Source organism: Notothenia rossii (assembly GCF_949606895.1).
Source record: "Notothenia rossii genome assembly, chromosome: 5".
Taxonomy (NCBI): Eukaryota; Metazoa; Chordata; class Actinopteri; order Perciformes; family Nototheniidae; genus Notothenia; species Notothenia rossii.
The window spans coordinates 80,709,527-80,728,807 of NC_136903.1; the positions used below are offsets into that span (position 1 = coordinate 80,709,527).

At 39.8% G+C, this 19,281-nt stretch overlaps 2 protein-coding genes across 4 annotated transcripts in view; one reads left to right on the forward strand and one right to left on the reverse strand.

Annotated features, from left to right (window-relative positions):
• The first annotated feature begins 6,382 nt into the window (after positions 1-6,382).
• The window catches only part of LOC307039369 (uncharacterized protein), a 28,700-nt gene continuing 15,801 nt past the window's right edge, over positions 6,383-19,281 (forward strand). The window contains exon 1 of the mRNA XM_079681351.1: positions 6,383-8,238. Coding sequence (XP_079537477.1) covers positions 8,168-8,238 — 71 coding nt within the window. The 5' untranslated portion in view covers positions 6,383-8,167. The remainder of the gene's footprint in view (positions 8,239-19,281) is intronic.
• On the reverse strand, positions 8,625-15,649 carry aggf1 (angiogenic factor with G patch and FHA domains 1). Of its 3 annotated transcripts, none has more exons than XM_079681354.1 (16): positions 15,617-15,649; positions 15,452-15,513; positions 14,767-14,960; positions 14,505-14,604; positions 14,194-14,402; positions 13,850-13,981; positions 13,534-13,734; positions 11,174-11,624; positions 10,915-11,023; positions 10,665-10,716; positions 10,475-10,576; positions 10,217-10,382; positions 9,933-10,015; positions 9,712-9,839; positions 9,529-9,628; positions 8,625-9,430 (listed from the first exon to the last, which is right to left on the reverse strand). In XM_079681354.1, the coding sequence occupies exons 3-16, from the start codon at positions 14,950-14,952 to the stop codon at positions 9,185-9,187; spliced, it is 2,265 nt and encodes a 754-aa protein (XP_079537480.1). In that variant the 5' UTR covers positions 14,953-14,960; positions 15,452-15,513; positions 15,617-15,649; the 3' UTR covers positions 8,625-9,184. The 3 variants fall into 3 exon arrangements, with proteins under 3 accessions (XP_079537480.1, XP_079537479.1, XP_079537481.1); XM_079681353.1 differs by lacking the exon at positions 15,617-15,649 and adding an exon at positions 15,599-15,616; XM_079681355.1 differs by lacking the exon at positions 11,174-11,624 and adding an exon at positions 13,262-13,331 and having other exon boundaries at positions 15,452-15,635.

The window sequence follows — 19,281 nt, forward strand, 5'->3', positions numbered from 1 at the left end:
AGCAACAAAAGAACATTTAGCAGATGGAGTATCTCCTAAAAAAAAAACACTTATTCATGTTTACATTTAAGTATTGAAAAAATAAAGCATTTGAAAATTGTTTATATTATAAGTAATTGATTGCTATTTTAATATATTATTATATTAATATCTCCCGAACACTTGGCTTCAAATGTAAAGTTGGTATAGGCTTATTAATAGTTTTGATACAATGTTTAGACATGGATGAACCCTCAGTTAGTTAACATTTGAATCAGCAAATCCTCAAGGATATATGGGTTTATTCAGCGCCATATGGCGCTGGGCTTATTTAAACAGTGTACAATGACGTCACTTTCCACCGGAAAGTAAGTCGCACTGGGTGGCAAAAGTGCAAAACAACATCCTGCAACATGGCTGCCGTAATTAAGTGGAAATGCGAAAACTGCTTTAAATCTACAATTATCTGCCTGGTTGTTGGCCAAACCACATGGACAAGGACACCAATGGATATGGTTGTATGTGGACAGGTTTGTAAGCTACACATTTCACTTTATAAAGTCCTTTTTTTTATGAAAACTGTAAGCTAGCTTTGTTTGCATAGCTGATGTAAACACTTCAATTACGTCACATGTATACTCAATGTAGTCCCATTGTTTAGCTGCCCAGCTAAAAACAGTTATGGTTCATTTTCATCTCTCTAGTTGCATTGTTTTTCAACTGCAGCAATGAGGTGTTTTCAATGGAAATGCTCCATTGACCCAACTACACTATATTGCTAACTGTGCTTGCTACTTTGCGAAGAACCAGAGATTTCCTCCATGAGTTGGTGGAGACCAAAACCAGAGCAAAAAAAGAATGAATATTGGACTTAGATTTGCCAGGTTGTAACAAACACAACTCAAATTGAATGATTATGTTGCTTAATATCTACTTGATGTGTAAAAAAAGACACTTGTTGCATTAATTTCAACATATCAACTTAACGAATGGTACAGCACATTGCTACCGTACCCTCAAGGGGCCAATTGGATATTGCAGGTGTAACTAGTAACTGATATTCAATTTTGGTTGGCTGTGGTCAGAAGTGTGCTCTGCTGCATTTGTGGCACCCAGCCATGTCACAGTGTCCTACATGTAATTCCAGCAAGGCAAGAGGTTTGACTGCTGGATGTCAGCAAATATGTAAGCTCCCCAAAACTTGGCTTTAAATCAAGGCTTTTACTTTAACATTAAATATTGATGAATCAAAGTTTTCAAAACGAATCTTAAGGTATTACTTATTCACAGTTTAACTCTCAAAAACCCTGATTGCTAGGGGCAGATGCTGACTGATCTGCTACATGCTGTCATCAGGAACATGTAGAGAGATTGATCAGATTTGATTGACAGTAAAAAAATAAAAAAACTCACCAGCTCTAACAGAAGTATGTGACATTAATTAATATTTGTAATGCTGCAAATGCATAGAATCAATAGCTTAATGTCCTGGTATTGGACATTTTTTGATACAAAATGTAAAAAATGTGTTAGCACACCACATCTGACTTATCTTCTGTCCCTAATGTGTATAACATTATTGATCTGGAAATATTCAGGGCTGTTATAAGTGTGCTTTGTGCAATACATCCAGCAGCCTCTCTCTTTCATATGTTTTGTCATGCCCAGAATCCTCTATTTTTCAGCATTCAGTGAAAACTTTACTGAGAGAGCCCCCTACTGTAATTTACCAACCTCAAACGAACGAGATAAATAAATAACTAAACAGTGACTTCACCAAAAGCTGTTCAAGGTATAAAAAGAAAAATGTGTTCACGTTGTCATCACAAAAGCTAGTTGAGAAAACAGGTTTTCAGGGCCTCAAATTGTAAGAAACATGTTGATATTAGTAAGCCTTTTTTTATCACCTCATCTTGAAGTGGTGAAGCTTAGCAGCTTGTTGCCAGGCTACAGTGGGAATGAATGGGGGCTATGGGAAGATGCATATGGAGGCCAGCCTGCTCTATAGTAAGAGAGAAGCAGCAGAGGAGAAAACGATCTCATCACATATTGTGATGAAAACCTCGGCTCATAGTGGACTGTGGACTGCTGCAGTGCCTCTGTGTGATGCTCTGCTGTGATGAGCCGATGTAGAGTCATTAGCTTTCTGATTTGCCTCCCTGGGGATGAAGAGGGGATGTCATGTGTTTCCTGAAAGCAAACATGACGATAATTAATGTTACAAATGGACTCACTATAAACATAATTGTTCCATGCCATAAGCAGTTAGTTAGCATGTTGCACTGTGATGTTCTCATTTTAATTTAAGCCTTAGTTCAAGCTGGTTTCTTATTTTTCAGACTGGCAAAAACAATAAAAATAAAAATAATAGAGATGAACGTATATGATAAAGCAAAGTCATTATTATTATTATTATTATTATTTATTTATTCTTAGAGGTACAATATGATAGCTGTTTTCTGTTGCAGTTGCCTTCTCATAATTCACCAAAAGAGGGAGACATCAGTTCACTTATTCACAACTATGACTGCTTGTGTTTGCTTAAAGGTCCCATATCATGGCCATTTCTACTGATCATAATTCCATTGTTGAGGTCTTCTAGAATAGATTTACATTGTTCGATGTTCCAAACTCACATTGGTTTTCTCATACAGCATCTCTGTATATGTATTCACTCTGTCCTAAACGCCTTGTTGGAGCTCCTACCTTTAAATGATTTGGTTACTATTACTATAACTGCATTTTTGTTTATTAAACATGCACTGCAAAGGGCTTAATGTAGGACAACTGAACATATACCAATGTGTTAAAACACTCTGGAACAAGAAACAGTTTGTCATTCAAAACTGTTTGGAGAAAAGGAAAGTAGAAGCACAGTACAGTGAAAAGTAAGTCATTCACATTTTACCACTAGAAGAAGGACATTCTGTGAGATTGTGTGTGAGTTGTATGCATTATTGTAGATTCAAGCTGCTAGCGTTACTAATGTGACCCTATTATGTTAGTTTAAGTTTAGATAATTTGACAATGTAGTGTTGTATGGTCCATTGTAATGCTAAATGCTAACTTTGATAAATACAGAAGCTGGAAAGGTCTTTACTTGTTACTCTGTGTAAAGTGTGCCTGATCTGTATATAGCACTGCAAACATGCTGTGTCTTTAAAAACCCACTCTGCTCTTGGCTCTTTGCCCAGAAAGTTCATTTCCCTTTCCCCATCCAGCCACATGGACTAAGCTCCGCCACGCAGAGAGAACAAGTATTTTCACTCAGAGACCGGTGCCTCCAACAGCAGTCACAGCACAGACTCCCTTCAGGACCGCTGTCAGAGAACGAAGACCTTTTCCATCCTCTGTGTTGTGAAGAAAGGACACAAACATCCCATCAGATCCATCACAGTCCTCAGAGAAGCAGAGGTATGATTTACACTCAAACTGTGACAGCATGTCTGCCTGTCAGATGCCCCGTTACTCATATCAGTCTGTGCTTTCTTTGAGTATATGTTTGCCTTACTGTGCTTTCTGGTATTGATCTGCTGACTTTTAGACAGTATGCCTTATGACTCACTGGTGTGTCTGGTTTAAAATTCCTGCTGCCATGTGGGAGCTATTGTCTTATGCATGAACACAAAGCCTCTTTTCATGATTCTATAATACCCTTTACTAGTCGACCCAGTAGTTAGCGGTGTGTGTGATGTGCCGAGCTTTTTAGTACTACTGTTCATTAATGCTGTTCATGTTAAGACTAACAGCAACAGGCAGGTCACCAAAACTTTGGAGCTGAAGGAGGAATGAGTCACAAAGATTGAAATGGAAACTTTGGCACGAACAATAAGGTTCAGACTGAAAATGTGGTTTGTTTAGGTTGTCACAGCAGGCAGCGGTACCCAGGCTGTATAAACAGGATGCTTCTCAACACACACACACACACACACACACACACACACACACACACACACACACACACACACACACACACACACACACACACACACACACACACACACACACACACACACTGGTTGAATGAACAGGCTGCTGGGGCACCACCATCAGTGCTGTTGACGTATAATAAGCAAGGCTATATGTTTTTTCTTTAAAGAAAGACCGGTCTCTTGTTGTTGGACAAGTTGCATCGAGGCTGCATCATGTGAGCGAGTGCTGCTGAGGTTTCTGGAAGATTTTCTGGGAAGATGAGGTCACAGGGAGGCACCCAGAGGCTCGGGTCTGAGCAGGAAAGGCAGAGGGTGGAAGACGTTCAACAGCGGCTCAGTCACTTGCCGGGAGGAAGCCATAGTTTTGTTGGAATTTCCATTCAGTTTGTGTCAAAGGAATTTTGATCTGGATGTATTAATAACAAGACACATGGCATAAAACACTTATGGAAGGGCTATTTCTCTTTCATATAAAACAGTAAAAGTCTTATAACAGCTTTTAATAGGATTATATAACACACTTTACTTTAACACTGTTTTATTTTTAGCAGTGTTATCTAATTTCCTAGCATGAAAAAGACAATTCTGAAGGAGGGTCAAAAACATATTCACACTGGAATGTGGTTGGAATGAGGATCATTTCCTTTCAGCCAAAAGGTTTTAGTCGGATGATCTGTGAACTATCAGGCATGTAAACCCCCACTTCCTCTCACATGAGCATTCACAGCCAACAAGTGCATTCTGTGTGCCCAAATCTCAAGTTGTAAAATGGTGCAATCTTGCGTGTTTTGAGCCAGTGTGTTCTGTTCTGATTTAAAGAGGCTCAGGCTTGGACGGACGCGGCTGGGAGGGCCAGCTGAGCCGGAAGTGTGGGGGGAAGTTGAGTCAACACAGAACTGTTTCTCAGACTTGTGTCGCTTCTGGTCTCATGCCTCTCAATGGACTCACATGCTCAGACTGAGATTGCAATAACACAGAGTTGCAGACGCAGGCAGACGCACGTTGTCTGGTTAAAATGAAATGAAAGTATGCTGAGTCTGGCTGGGGTGATGTTCTGCTTCTGTCTGACACAAAGACAGAGACTGAAAACAAGCGGAAGAAGTATTCAGATGTTTTTATAAAGTAAACGTAGCAATACCACAGTGAAAAAACACTCACACACAATTAAAAGTCCTGCATTTCAACTAAGAACAACAATAACAATATTAAAATATATTCTTACGGTTGGTAAATTCATATTTTGGATATAAACATATATATCTAGGTTGTGTTGGTGTTGGCAACTGAGTGGTTGAGATGTTTGCAGTGGAAATATCTGACCCTCAAATATAATGAACTTAGATTGGGGTCGGCTTGCGGTTCTAAAAGCACCAAAGAAATACATACTTCCTTTTATGCAGTGATACAGTTTGCGTGTGTAGATGTTTGGTAAAAAAATAGTTAACTTCCCTGAAGATTACAAATAGCATGTAAAGGATCAGAAAGGCATCAACATTTTGTTCAACACACGCTGGGCTTTCCCTCATTTGAAGTATAATTATCATTTTTTGTATTACACTGTCTATATTTCTCCATTTATCCCCTCATCCCTGCACCACGTTTCTGCGGTCCACCTGGTTGTAGTGAAACATTACATACCATAGTGGACAAAGAGAGGACTCCCATCTGTCTGTAGCTATTGTCTTCACTTTGTTGTTGTAATCACTCACATGACTGTTTATGTGAATATGACACAATTCTGCCACACAGCTGTTTGACTCGCTCGGATGAACACATTGTGAAGTACAACAAGCTGCAGTCAGCTCTGACCAGCACAACACACTGGGAAAGCTCTAAAACGCACACAACTCCAGTTCCAGTCTTTTAAACAGGGACACGGTCACTGGGCTGTATTTATGAGGTGAGTTTCCCTAAATTACAGAGTGCAGTGAGCCCAGCCTTTCACCATGATCACAATGAATGACATCCTGCCCTGTGCAGGCAAACTATGAATGATGATAATGAAGGAGTCGCTCTCTTACTGTTACTGTGTGGTCGCTCTGACAAAGTCTTGAGTACACAATTTAAACTGCAGAGCTTTACTTCATGACAGATGAGGAGGAATGTTCTCTCCCCAGCTTCCACAGGGGGGCAGAGTGGAGCTAGATATTATACTGTTACACTGTAGTCCCTAACCTTTTACACTCCTTGAACTTTAGATGACCAGGCCATTTTCACAAAATGTCCTATTGCTAAAAGCAGCTTATAAAAGAAGCTAGATGTGATGTGGTACCATATCTTACTTAAACATGATAACTGTACTGTTCTCACTAGATGTTCCTGGAATCTAGCTATTCAGTCAGCATAAACATGAACTTCAAATAATTCCAGGAGAACGGGATTCTGAATTGGAGATTACTGAAGCTCCTGAATATTCAGGAGCTTCAGTAATCTCCAATTCCCGTAAGAATCCCGTTCCCAGACGTTCCCGTCTGTGATAGATAAGGCTGCGCTATTATCACTCGCCACTAGGGGCTCCCACAGAGCACAACAATAACTATCAGTGCTTCATCGTGTCAATGTTTAGGAACAATAATACATCTAAAAAGCATATTTAATGGCACATTTTGTTGTCTGGTGAATAATTAAATCAGCTTATTCACACAGTGAAACAATCCAATAAAACTTTAAAGATTACCATTTGAACAACTCTCCTCTTCTTGTATAATGGAAAAATGTACATTAAATGATTATTCAAATAATAATTAAAGTTGATTTTATGGCCATAGACCGAGGGTATATTTGAAGAACAGTATTTCAAAGATGGTTAGTTAAGGTCAGAAACTTAAAATTAGTTAAATCCTTTTTATTATGTACATTTCTTTTTAAAACAGACTAAATGTTAAATAAATATAGCATAAGAAACATATTACTTTGATTTAGACAATATGTGATATAGATTTTAATCTTGCATGTAAGAAGATCTGATTATGAAGAGTACTTATCTTCCACTAATAACTTCTGCCTCTGTTGTGACTATCAAGATTGAGAACAAGCTTCATCTAAATACCTGAAACCCTTCATCCTCAGTAGAAACATACCTCTTTTATCTGCAGAGATGAGACACTCCCTTCTTCTTTGTCTGATTCTTTTTTTAAATGCAGGACACACCAGTGTTTGTGACAATTCTGTGTGACTGTGCATGTATGTGATTGACCAGTCAAACGCTAAGGGGCAGAGAACAAGGTGTCATGTGAGAGTCCGATCGTGCAATGGCAAGTTTTAGTGACTGTAAAAATTCCACTTGGTTAATAAAACAGCAGTTACATTTTCCTCATCTGCGTCAGGGTTATAAACTGTACAATTATGTAAAACTGTTTTATAAAAATATTTTATTTTTTCACACACATTTTTCTTAAAATGAATCAAAAACAAAAGTACATATTTCCGCTGCCATATATCCCATTTATTTTGTGTGTGAAAGATACTATAGATTATAAATTAGTGTTTAGTCTGAGGCTTTGTCTTTGAACAATTGTAAAGAATATAAAAACACTGCCTGTCCCTTCAGTTACTTATAGCTATAGTAAGGCTTAAAGAAAACGTGCTCCCACTTGCCTGTGAGAGTCCAATCCAAGTTGCCTCAGGAATATTCACATTTTCTAACTGTGAGCGAAGTGATCTTCTCCCTACAATATTAACATGCACTGTTGCACAGATTAGCCATTCTGTGTACCCTGCAGTGTTTACAAGAACTGAACTTCAAGAAGGATTCAATTACTGTTATCCTATAACATCATTAACACAAAACAGGCCATGAATATAACTCCAATCTGCTGATTTTTCCCTACATGAGGCAGAAATGACATAAAGAGAAGCCTTCCCCTGAAAGAAACAGTGGCTCAGTGTTCCTCTGAACTGGTCAAGCCAGATCTCTGGAAAGCCTTAAGTAACACCCTCACAGAAGAACAAATTCCCACTTATCTCGTGACTCATCACATCTTTTTATGGGGCTGAGACTTTCTACCCAATTTAACCGGGCACAGAAGACACAAGTTGATCCCTCCCAGTTTGATTACACAACTGCAGTGACAGCGTCTGAGTGTTTACTTTCTGATGGTAAAGTTGAGGGAGGATATTTGAGGAGGGAGGACCCACCTGTCAGTAGAGAAGAACGCTGACGGCATTGAAGCGCTGCTACTCAGGAGTGCAGGATAGTGTGCACACTAGCTAAGGGAATACACCAGTTTGCCTATCCATCGACCAAAGGAATTACAATGGGTGGCACTATCAGCCAGAAGAAGGGCAGCAGGCGAGCCAGCTCAAGGAGTCACACCATCAGTGTCATGTGAGTCAAATTCCTCACCTGTTGGATGATGACTTAACAGAAAAAAAACTTTTGTCACTTCCATTCATTGACTTGAGATGTGTATTGCTTTCAGCTGAACATATTTGTGAATATGTATGCAGTTTTAGTAACGAAGTAGCAGTGAAACGTATACTATTTACTAAACTACAATACTGAGGATTTAACTAAACTTGCATTATTTTTCCATTTAATTTTAGAGCGGCCTCTGTTCAAGCTCGCAACTTGCACACATGCAAATATTCACACACACCCATGAGCTCCCAGATAAGACTGTATACAGACACTGTTAAAATGGTTTGCTTACTGGCCCTAAAAAAAGTATGTCCATTTGCTTTCATGCAAAATATCATTAACAGAAACAGTGGTTGAGCATGTTCTTATTTTATGTACAACACACCAGTAGTTGAGACTGGTTTAACATGATTAGTGTTTTAGGATCGCCTCCAACAGATCCGCGTTTGTGTCATCATAGCATAATCTCATTGTGAGAAATATAGCTCCAACGTGTCAATATTAGCTCGAGGCGATTCATGTTGCCTTTATTCTGGGAGGCAGCGCTACAGGCACACTGGACCTTGAAACACACTCACTGTGTTCCTCAGTGTTTGGACTGTAACATTCCAAACAATTCACTTCTACAGAAGGAGGAACCAACACATTATACAAACAGATTGTGACTTCACAAATCCTGTTGACACAGCATTGGAAAACCGGTTGACAGGTAGCGTTGACAGAAAAATCAGGGTGACACATTTAGTTCTTCACAACTGAGTAAACCAGCTCAGATTGTTTGCAAGGGTCTTCAGCGACTGTTCCCGACGACTGTAAAATATATTTTATATATATTGCTTTCTAATGTAAAGGCAGTATATCACGTTTCCTCGGGCAGTACAGTGATACACGTCAAACGTCCAGCTGTGTCGAGCTATTCTAAACTTTGGCCGTCTGTTTCAACCCCTGCTTCTGTGTCAGCCGTCTCTTCTCCTTTCACCCAGGCTTTGTTCTTTGGTGTTTGAGGTGACGGCACATCAGGCTGGCACGTATCGGCAAATCTTTCACGCGCTTTCTCCCAGTTCTTCTGGGACTTTGATTTGGTCACAGAGGCGGCGTCTAGAGATAAGGCCGCGCCAGCCCCCAAACCGGACTGGGACTTCCTGATTTTCAGTTGAATCTGTGCAGAACGGAAGGAAAAAGAACAATAATTAAGTTGACTTAAAATACATTTTCAGTCAACCTGCCAACAAAAGGCATCAGCAGAACTAGACTTACCGGGGTTTTCATGCCAGTCCCCTCTTTACCCAGCCCCTCTCCTTTCTTCCAGCCCATCTTTTCCAGCATTTTCCGTCCTTTATTGACTTCACTGATCTCCCTAAAAGAAACGAGTAATACTTGATTAGCACATCATCCTAGTTTATCTTTTGTTACCAATATAGTCAAGGGCAATGTACTTACTGATGAACAGAAGCAGGTGCATCGTCTCGTTGGAAAACACCCTCACTACCGACAGTCTGTCGCCGAGACTCCGCTCGGTCCTGGTACCTGGGGTTCCTCAGGGCTTTGGCCTCCTCATACTCACTGCTCTGTTTACAGAAAAGCACAGAGGTGATTGGCTGCATGAAGAAACAAGACATTTAAAGCTTAAACTTAAGGATGCTAGTCCCGATGAAACTCACCTGCAAGCCATATCTGGCCTTCATCTGTTTCAGCTCCTTCTGTCTCAGTGCTTCTTTGTCCTCTTTGGTGGGAGCAGCAGGGGCTTTGGAAATATACAGAGAATCGCTAATTAGTTCAGTGACCTTTTACTGCCAAATTCTAATCCGTTCACCATTGACACATTTTATGAATCCCCTCAATCGTGACCAAGAGAATGTGACCGACCGACAACAGAAAAACGAAGTGTCTAAAGCCTTGGCTGTCACACTTGCACTTAAAACTAATTTCTCATGAGGTGGCTCACCTGTATTCTCCTCTCTCTTGTACTTGTTGATGTGGGCCATCACCTGGCCAGGCTCGCAGCCATCACAGGTGTCAGTCCCTGGGTGGATGTGAAAGGACAGCACAGTGTCTCCCATCTTCACCTCGTCGCCGTGCATCAGTGCTTGTGGCTCACACTTGGTTTTGGGCTGTAGTATGAAGATCCATTGATAGGGTCATTACTGAGTTTAAGGGCTTTTAAAAAAAAAAAAAAGGCTACAAACTGAGATCAAATGTTGACCTGCAAGATCCGGTTGCCATTGATGACTGTTCCATTCTGGCTGCCCTGGTCCACCAGCATGTAGCCTTGCTGCTCCTGGTCGAAGTACACCTCTGCGTGAAACTGGACCCAAACACAGTTCAGTGAGAAACATCACAAATGCAAATAAATTAGGAAGATCCGTGGACTATTAGAAGAGCAAAAATGTTACCTTGCTGACTCCCAATTCTGGTAATAGGATTGCATGGTCCATGCTTTTCTCTCTGCAACAGGAAAGACAGCAGGTTGTTTTCTTTTTAACTTACCCAGAGATCAATATGAATATTTTCACTAAGTGAGTAAACACTTTTCACAGGGGGGTTATTTCTTAAAGCCATGTCATTCTCTTTGTTAGCAGCCTCCCTGTTTACCTTTGTAAACCCATCGTATAACAACATGCACAAGAGAGAAATAGCACAAACCTGCCAATGGTGGCTGGAGAGGTGGCCGTGATGATGAACAGAGTGCCGACCTGCATCACTGGAGATCTGACCACTGTCACTCTGACACAGGGCGGCCATATCTCTTTGGCTGTAAACAAAAAGGGAACATGTCAGCCTCAAAAAGCTAGTGATAGTAACAATGACATCTCAATTACAGCCAGATTAAACTACTTCACCCAAGTATAATGTTTTTTTGGATGCGGGCCTGGCTGTGAATTTAGTTGCTTCGTCCTCTCACCTGCATTAATCTGAGTCTCCATTTCTGCCTCCGAGCTTTCCTTGGAGCTGGAGCTGGAGGAAGAGACTGAGGGAGTGGAGTCCCACTCTTCTCTCTCCGACTCAGTGAGCTCACCCTCTTCTGGTTCGCTGTTATCGTCTGAATCATCGCTCCGTGCCGGGCTTTTCTTCTTTTTCTTCTTCTGCTTTTTTGTCTTTGATTTCTTACTTTTCTTCTTTGATCGACCCTTATCCTTATCATCATCGTGGGAACTTTTTTTCTGCTTCTTCCTCTTTGACGAAGATTTGTCGCTATCCGCTCTGTGTTTATGAGAGTCTTTTCTACGCGAGGCCGTGTCCGGACTGCAAGACTTTCGCTTCAGTTTTCGTGATTCTGTGCTCCTCTTGGTTGTTGGCCTTTCGACCCAGTCAATTTCTTCTTCTTCCAACTTCACCTCGTCAAATTTGAGTTCCTGCCATCAGACAGTCAACAGTGAGTTTACTATCTTCAGTGATGTTCACTGACAGGGGGCAAGCTGGCTTTGTAGATCCCATGTTCCATGTCTGACACCGTGTTTGTACATAGTTTCAGTCTTCAAAGACAATTACCTATAGACCTCTAAAATGACACCAGGAAATCTACAATGATCTTAATCCTACTCTGCTCCCAGACTCATAAGCAAAGCTAGAACTTTTAATCATTTGTGGTTTAATGCCGCTGAGCATTTAAAAACAGACTCTTAAAATGACACAAAAGCCTTTTTGTCATCTTACAAGATGAAAGGAATGCTTTATGAATAAAATTACAACTATCCTCCACTTGGGCTATAATTTACTACTTTGCCATCCTAACATTTATTGTGTGAAAAATGTAATCCCTTACTTTAAAGCTTGATATAGACCAACAAATGTTAAAGTGCTGCTTGTGCGAGTAACACCACCTTCATTGAACTCTAGGAGTGCTTTATCAGTATTAATTCACCCCACTGTGATGGCAAAACTATTGAATTAAGAGTCCAGAGGCCTGTACTACGAAGCTGGTTCAACCTAACCTGGATATGTTTGAGTTAGCCGGTTGGCCTAATCCAAAACAGACGCGCTCTCGCTAAACTGTACTACGACACGGGTTATCAAGTGGATCGCTCAAACCAGCCGTACCCTATCTAGTTAGGTGCGCGTTCACATGAAAGGGGTGGTATTTGGAGCATTCGACCAATCACAACCATGGAGAAGCGTACTGACAGCGCAGCGTCATACTTCCTGAATGAAAAGTCAACTATAATATTAGTCAAATATAAAGAAGTTAAACTTTAAAACATCCATGACTTAAACACTTTTTCCAGGATAAAAGCCACTTAGTTGCACCTGCAAGGTGAATACAGCTGGTAAAAGAAAAAGTGTTTGAATGCGTACATTAACAGGTTTATGATATCACTGCCCCGTCTAAGACACGATCTGACTTTAATTACATTTGTCTCGAGTGTTTCGTCAACTTAATGTGTTGCTTAAAATAATAATTCTGCATACAGTATGTGACACTGAGTGTTGCACGGCCAGATACGGCTCAAGAAGCTGACTCAGATAAGGAAATATGATACATTATGATGTGATATGCCGCGGACTGTACTTAATGTTACTTTGATCCTGTTACTTATGTTGTGGCAGATATTTAAGTAAGCTTTCTTAACGCTAATGTTATAATAGTCAGATTGCTCTGAAGGTGGGAGGTGATATTCTATTAATGTTCACGTTCACAGTCGGTGATTTTTACCGGCCGTCTTTCCTGCAACGGCAGTTTTTCTGTATTTCCTTTCTCCTGTAATATGGCTTGATCGCTTTAAGCTCCGCACACTGAGCTCTGATTGGTCCGCAGGCAGTGCTTTCACTGAGTTGAGCTCTTAGCCTGCAACCTAACCTGCTCCGGGGCAGGTTAGCCGCTCAGCATAAGTTACCATGGAGATCTAGCCTGCTAAAAAGAGAACCAGCGTCGTAGGACTGGAAACCCCGAGTTTTCCCTAAGTGAAGATCCTGCTTCGTAGTAGAGGCCTCAGGTGAAAAAGTATTGATCTAATCTTCTGTATTGCTTTGCGTGCTGGAAGGAAAGGTGTACCTTTGCGGGAAGCAGAATCCCAGTAAGAAGAAATCTTCATTTTAGCCAATGAGCAAGTCACCTCTTGCACCTAGGTCAGAGGACAATCTTTTTAGTCAACTAATCTTACATATTTCAAGAAAAACAAGCATTGGAAGACTGAGACCAATAAAGTTATGACTAATTTAAGTTTTTAAAAAGGGGAACTACAAAGTCATCAGCCCGCTGTCAGCCACCAAGTATAAAATGTATCTCTGTAATGCATCAGTCAGAGATCCACGGATGTAACATACCTTATTGTCCTGGTGGGAGCTTTTCTTGGACCCTTTCTTTGACTTTCTGCCCTTCCATTCACCTGTGCTCTTTTCTTTGCAAGGCTCTGCAGCAGTCTGTGCAGCAGGCACCTCAATCTTGGAATGAAATTGGTATCGTCCACTCTCTGTATCATGGTAGTAGTAAATGCCTGTGTTGGCATCATAGTACAGCTGACTGGTCTGAGGACGAGAAATTAGTTTAAAATTCAGATGACTGGTACGAGAAAAATATGCTACTCAACATATTCTGCTATATTAAGCCTTATTGTACTGAAAAGGGTGTTTCTTGACATACCGAGTCGTAGTAGAAGCCTGTACTGTGGTCATAGTACAACCCAGTAGTCTCATCAAAGACAAACCCGGTCTGCGTCATAGCCTCTTCAGCAGTGGCCCTCAAAATATCAGCTATGGATCCTCCATCACCTTCCTGAATGAGACAATGCCAATAATTAGTCATAACTCCAACTGCACTTATCCATATATATCAACATCTCCTTACTTCAGTATATGGGTTTAGTGAGGATTTAATTAATCGATATGTGAAACTATCAAAAGCATTCTAATATCGATTTCATGACATGATGTTAAAAGAAACATGTGCAGTTACTTTTTATTCAAGTATCTTTATAATAAACAAACCTCTGTTGTGACTTCAACACCGTTGTCAGGCGTGGGGTTATCAACATCAGCTGCTGTTGTTGTTGTTTCATTTGGTGCTGAAACCCCTGCTGCGTTGCTGCCATCTGCTGCTTCTACTGCTGCGGCTGCTGCTTCTGCGTTCAGGCCTTCCTGACTGTCTGAAGCCTCTGTGTTCTGAGTGTTGCCCCCATAGTAGTAGTTGTAATAATCTGCAAAGGAATATTGAACCCTTGGTAACTATGTCCTCACTTTTGGACAAAAATATAAAATGATAAATTAATGTATGTAATGTAAATACAAAATCAACACACCAGTTTCTGTCCATACATATTCTTCCGTTTGAGTTTCACTGTCAACTCTGTCTTTATCTTTCTTCTTTCGCTGATGAATCTCAGCGCTCAGCTGGTCGACCTGAAACAGATCAATTCAAAATGGCATACACTCTTAAAATGCTCGCTGTTATAACATGATAATGGGAATATGATTATTTAGACTGATTAAACTCTGTTTTTGCAGAGCTGTTTACCGTCTATGTTGTCATCATTAATGGTGATTTCTTTAGTATGCACTGACCTGTTTTCTCAGGTCTTCGTTGTAGCTCTCTGTGTTCTGCTGGAGTCTTTCTGACTGCTTCAGTTGTTTCTGTAGCTTTGCCAGCTCGGCTCTGCACTCGTGGAGCTCCTGCTTCAACGACTCGACTTTCAGACGGAGTTCCGTCCCTTCAGACTCAGTTTCATTTTCTCCATCTTCGTTCTCCATTTTATCAACTGTAGACATTGAGATTCAGCTTTAGAATTGACTTCAGAGCGGAAACTAAAGCTAACTCAGCAAACGTTGGCGTTATGCATACTAAAATATACTACATAGGCTACTAACAGTGGTGGAAAGTAACTTAACATTTACTCAAGTACTGTACTTAAGTACACATTTGAGGTACTTTTGCTTTAACTGAGTATTTTGATTTTATACTACTTTATGCTTTCTTTATAGTGTGGTATTGGTACTTGAACTCAGAATAATTGAAATACTTTCTCCTACACTGCCTATTAATTGTTCTACACAGCACCAGCCCTAATTAGGCACACATATTAACAGACCGCTGACCTTAATTTGGCCCAGTGGTGTAAAGTAACTAAGTACATACTTTTACTTCATTACAAGATCACAGTACTTCTCCCACCTCTGCCGCTGAGCGTTACTGTGCCAACCGAACGCTGTAGCTAAAGTTAGCTCTGTCATAAAGTGTAACTTTTCTTACCGTTTGCGTCGTTTTCGTGTCTTTGGCAGTGAATTTCCAGTCAGCACGACAAATGAACCCACCTGAAAGTTGAAAATAAACATGTTGTAACTGCTCTGTAAATCCGACACACTCGAGTACATGTTTTGATGATATTTAAACAGTTACAGTTATAAACGTGTTTACTGTCCACCCTTTTCAACCGCCATTTGCTATGGCTCAAATATTACGTCACAACGGAAGTGCTTCTTCTTCGGGCTTGGCGGACTTCTTATCAATCGGACACATCCTCGGGAAATGTAATGCCACCCATGACTGCCACCCATCGACGAAACAATGTTCATAGTTTATCAGCAAACTAGTTTATTTAGTACATTTATTTCGTCTTTTATCCTTTTTATGTTCAAATGACCGTATCGTAATCTACTTGCTCTAAACTATGGTCTTTACGTCAACGTGTTTTACTATGGAGCCGGGTAAGTACTGTGTCACAAGATAGCATACAAAGCTCAATTTACTCTCACTTCTCACAAACGCACTCTTCTGTATGTATTAATTTAGAGTGCAGTGGACAACAGATAGTCCAGGAAATTATTTTCCGCAGAATAACTTTCACTGGTTTACACACCATTAGGTGAATGCTAATTAGCTTGATTTTAGTACAGAATACTTATCATGGAAAAACGATATTGACTTCAAAATCTTTTAGATTTTAGAGTCTCTTGTAATGAGTTTGCTAAGATTCTCAGTTAATAGGCAAGAATAGTTGTACATTATAAAAGGTGCTAAATTAAAGGGAAGTCAATGGCAAATAAACCTGGAATACCAGCTAGGTTTATGTGATGAGGCCCCCCAAAACAATCCTTGGGGTCAAATAATTAGTGTCAATTTCTTTGAAAGATACGCAAAACTAAAGCTCCAAATCAGCTGATGTCATATTAGGTAAGAGGTTGGTTTGTATTGGGGTTTATATTGTTAATTAGGTATTTTTAAATTGATGATGTTTGTTGTAATCGGAATAGTTCAATTCCTTTTCAGCAATGTTTTTTGTCTTTGCTAGGTGCACTGTGCGGGTGTGCCTATGCAATTTTCCCACTAGATGTTGCTGCAGCACACTGATTCTGTTCAGCTCAGAGTGAAATCGTGTCTTTTCATGGCTTGATAAGGTAGTTGCTCATTTCTGACAGGATGTGGTCAACATAAAGTAAAAGCGAAACATGTTCAGCTAGTACCTTGCAGTCCTTGCTGTTAGTTGATTACTGTTGATGACTGTTTATCACTGTCCATATATAAGAGAGCTGACACTTTAGATTGCCTCTCACTTGTGTAAGGGCAAATCAGGACTACAACCATATGGTTATTGTTGCACACATTATCTCTGTCAGTGGCCTTTGTTCCACTTATCCTTCCTCTTCCTCCTTTGTTACTCAAAACACACAAAACAATTATTCTAGTCACAATTGATCTGCTTCCTACTCTCTTGTGCCTACACTTATCTTAGGCTCCAGAGGAGGGGCTATGTGTAAGGATGTTGCTCCACTATTGTCTTCTAAAAATGAGACACCGTTTCTATTTATGTCAAGTGTGTTTAATCTATGCTACTGAAGAGTAAATATATCATGTTCTTATGTGCAAATAGTATGTCTGCATTCTTTCAGACACTTGAGCTGTTAAGTGACAGGGCAGCTTTGTCAGGAAAATTTTGTTACTAAATGTTAAGCCTGACATGGAGACTAAACAGAAATGTGTCATTAGTCACATTTGGACAGGCGCGGGCAGATTTTGAGTTGTTGTGGCAACAGAGAAGAGGCCAGACTTGTTTTTCCTTCTGCTTTTAGTCACTTTCTGTTTTTTGTTAAAATGGGCTTTTGGGTTCATCCCTCAGTGTTTGAAATCTGAGCTCTTTCGCGTTGTGTTTGGATTTTGGTGGAGCTTCACTCCTAGTCAAGACGTCTGGTGGCTGTGGTGGTCTTTTATCTGGAAACATACACACAGCTGCCTCACGCTACTTACTGATGTGTATTGATGCCATTTTTAGACTACAAAAAACAGACATAAAGCTGTCATCTGTGGGAACAATTGGTTTGTTCTGAAAGGATTGAAAAAGACAGAGGTGCTCACTTCAGGTTTTAAGTGTGTTCCTAAAAATAGTGGCAATTAAAAGTTATGAGTTTATGTTAGATGGAGGGTAATTTGAACCCTTAATGCAACAAGCAACCATTAAGAATAAGACAAGAACCTAAGTAAACAGAGTGTAATATCTTTCCCATTTCTATTTTGAAAAATAACATTCATAGAGCAGAAAATACACCGTAATCGCACCTCAAGGTTATTCATTTGCTGTATCTTTGTTTATTACTCAAATAAAACCTGAGTGTTGATCAAGGATTATAAACAAGGATGGCTCCTCATATGTGTTACGACAGTATTCTTTGTTCTAATAGGCCTTATCGACTGAGGGTCTCCAATGTTGTTCAGTGAACTAAAAAATAGGACTGCTGCTTTTGTTAGCCAACATTTAACAGACAAGAAAGATAAACTATCTCCAGAATAAAGGCAGGCACACATTGATCATTGGACTCCAGTGATAATCTCTTTGTACTACTACCCCATCACTACCACTTTCACATGATCAATGAAGCAGGGATCGATTATGCACCCCAGCCTCAAGCCCCGCCAGAAGCCAGATAGTAAATATGTTGGCGAATGACAAACTCCACCCATTGGTCCAATGTGGAAACTCTGAGTCTGACTGAGGCACGTGTGTGTGTGTGTCTCTGCTCCTCCATTGGAATTTGGGAGGAGTTTTAGCTGTTGTATTGCCAAACCAAACCTAAGAGAAGTTTCTGGAGAAGGAGTACAGTATTATAAAACAATAAACAGAGGATGCATTAGCTTGTTATATGTAAAGGCTAACAAAACAGTGAGTATACTGTATCATACAGGTGGTCTTCAAAAAGCAGACAAGCTGTGGGCATGTTGAAGTTATGTTGTGTGTTTCATTTTGCTTTGGAAATTAACATATCAAAATTAAACAGCACAATACAATTAAATAAAATCAGGCCACTACAAATACAAATAATTAACTACCCTTAAATCATAACGTAATATAAAGTGTGAAATACACAAATAGGACAGATAATACATATAGTATTACAACTTAAGTGACAAAAATATGTTGTTTTTTTAAAGACAGGTTAGAAGTAAAACATGTTACTGATTCTCGAACAAGAAGTTCTTGTACTAGCATTCCTAACTACAAAAACAAAACAGGCACCATTAGTTTTGAGTTAGGGCTCAGTCAGATCTGAAACCGCACTTTGGCTCCTAGGGTAGCAGCAATTCAGTAATAGGAGCCAGCTATAATTTGTTTTATAACTATAGGGGAGAGATTGTGCTGTGGCTAAACCTTGAAAACAGTGACTTCAATAATCATGAAATTAGATATAAATATATGAATACACTTAAAAAGCTTTTCATAATATATGGAAAGAAGCATAATTTAGAAAACAGTTATGACAAGAAACGTCACTAATAAACATAAAAAACAATTAGTTAATATTTATTACATTACATTGCATTTAGCTTACGCTTTTATCCAAAACAACTTACAATAAGTTCATTCGACCAAGAAGATACAAACTTGAAGAAAACAGAATCATATAAGTACATCAGGTTTCATAGAGCTAAAACATTTCAAGTGCTACTCAACTGGCTTTAGATAAGCCAGTCCTTTGTTAGTATACAAGTGCTTTGTTAATTCTATCGCTCGAAGTGGAGTCGAAATTTATTTTTAATTTAACTGCTTTTGAGACATCCAGGTCTTGGGTTTCTGATAGAAAAGAGATTAG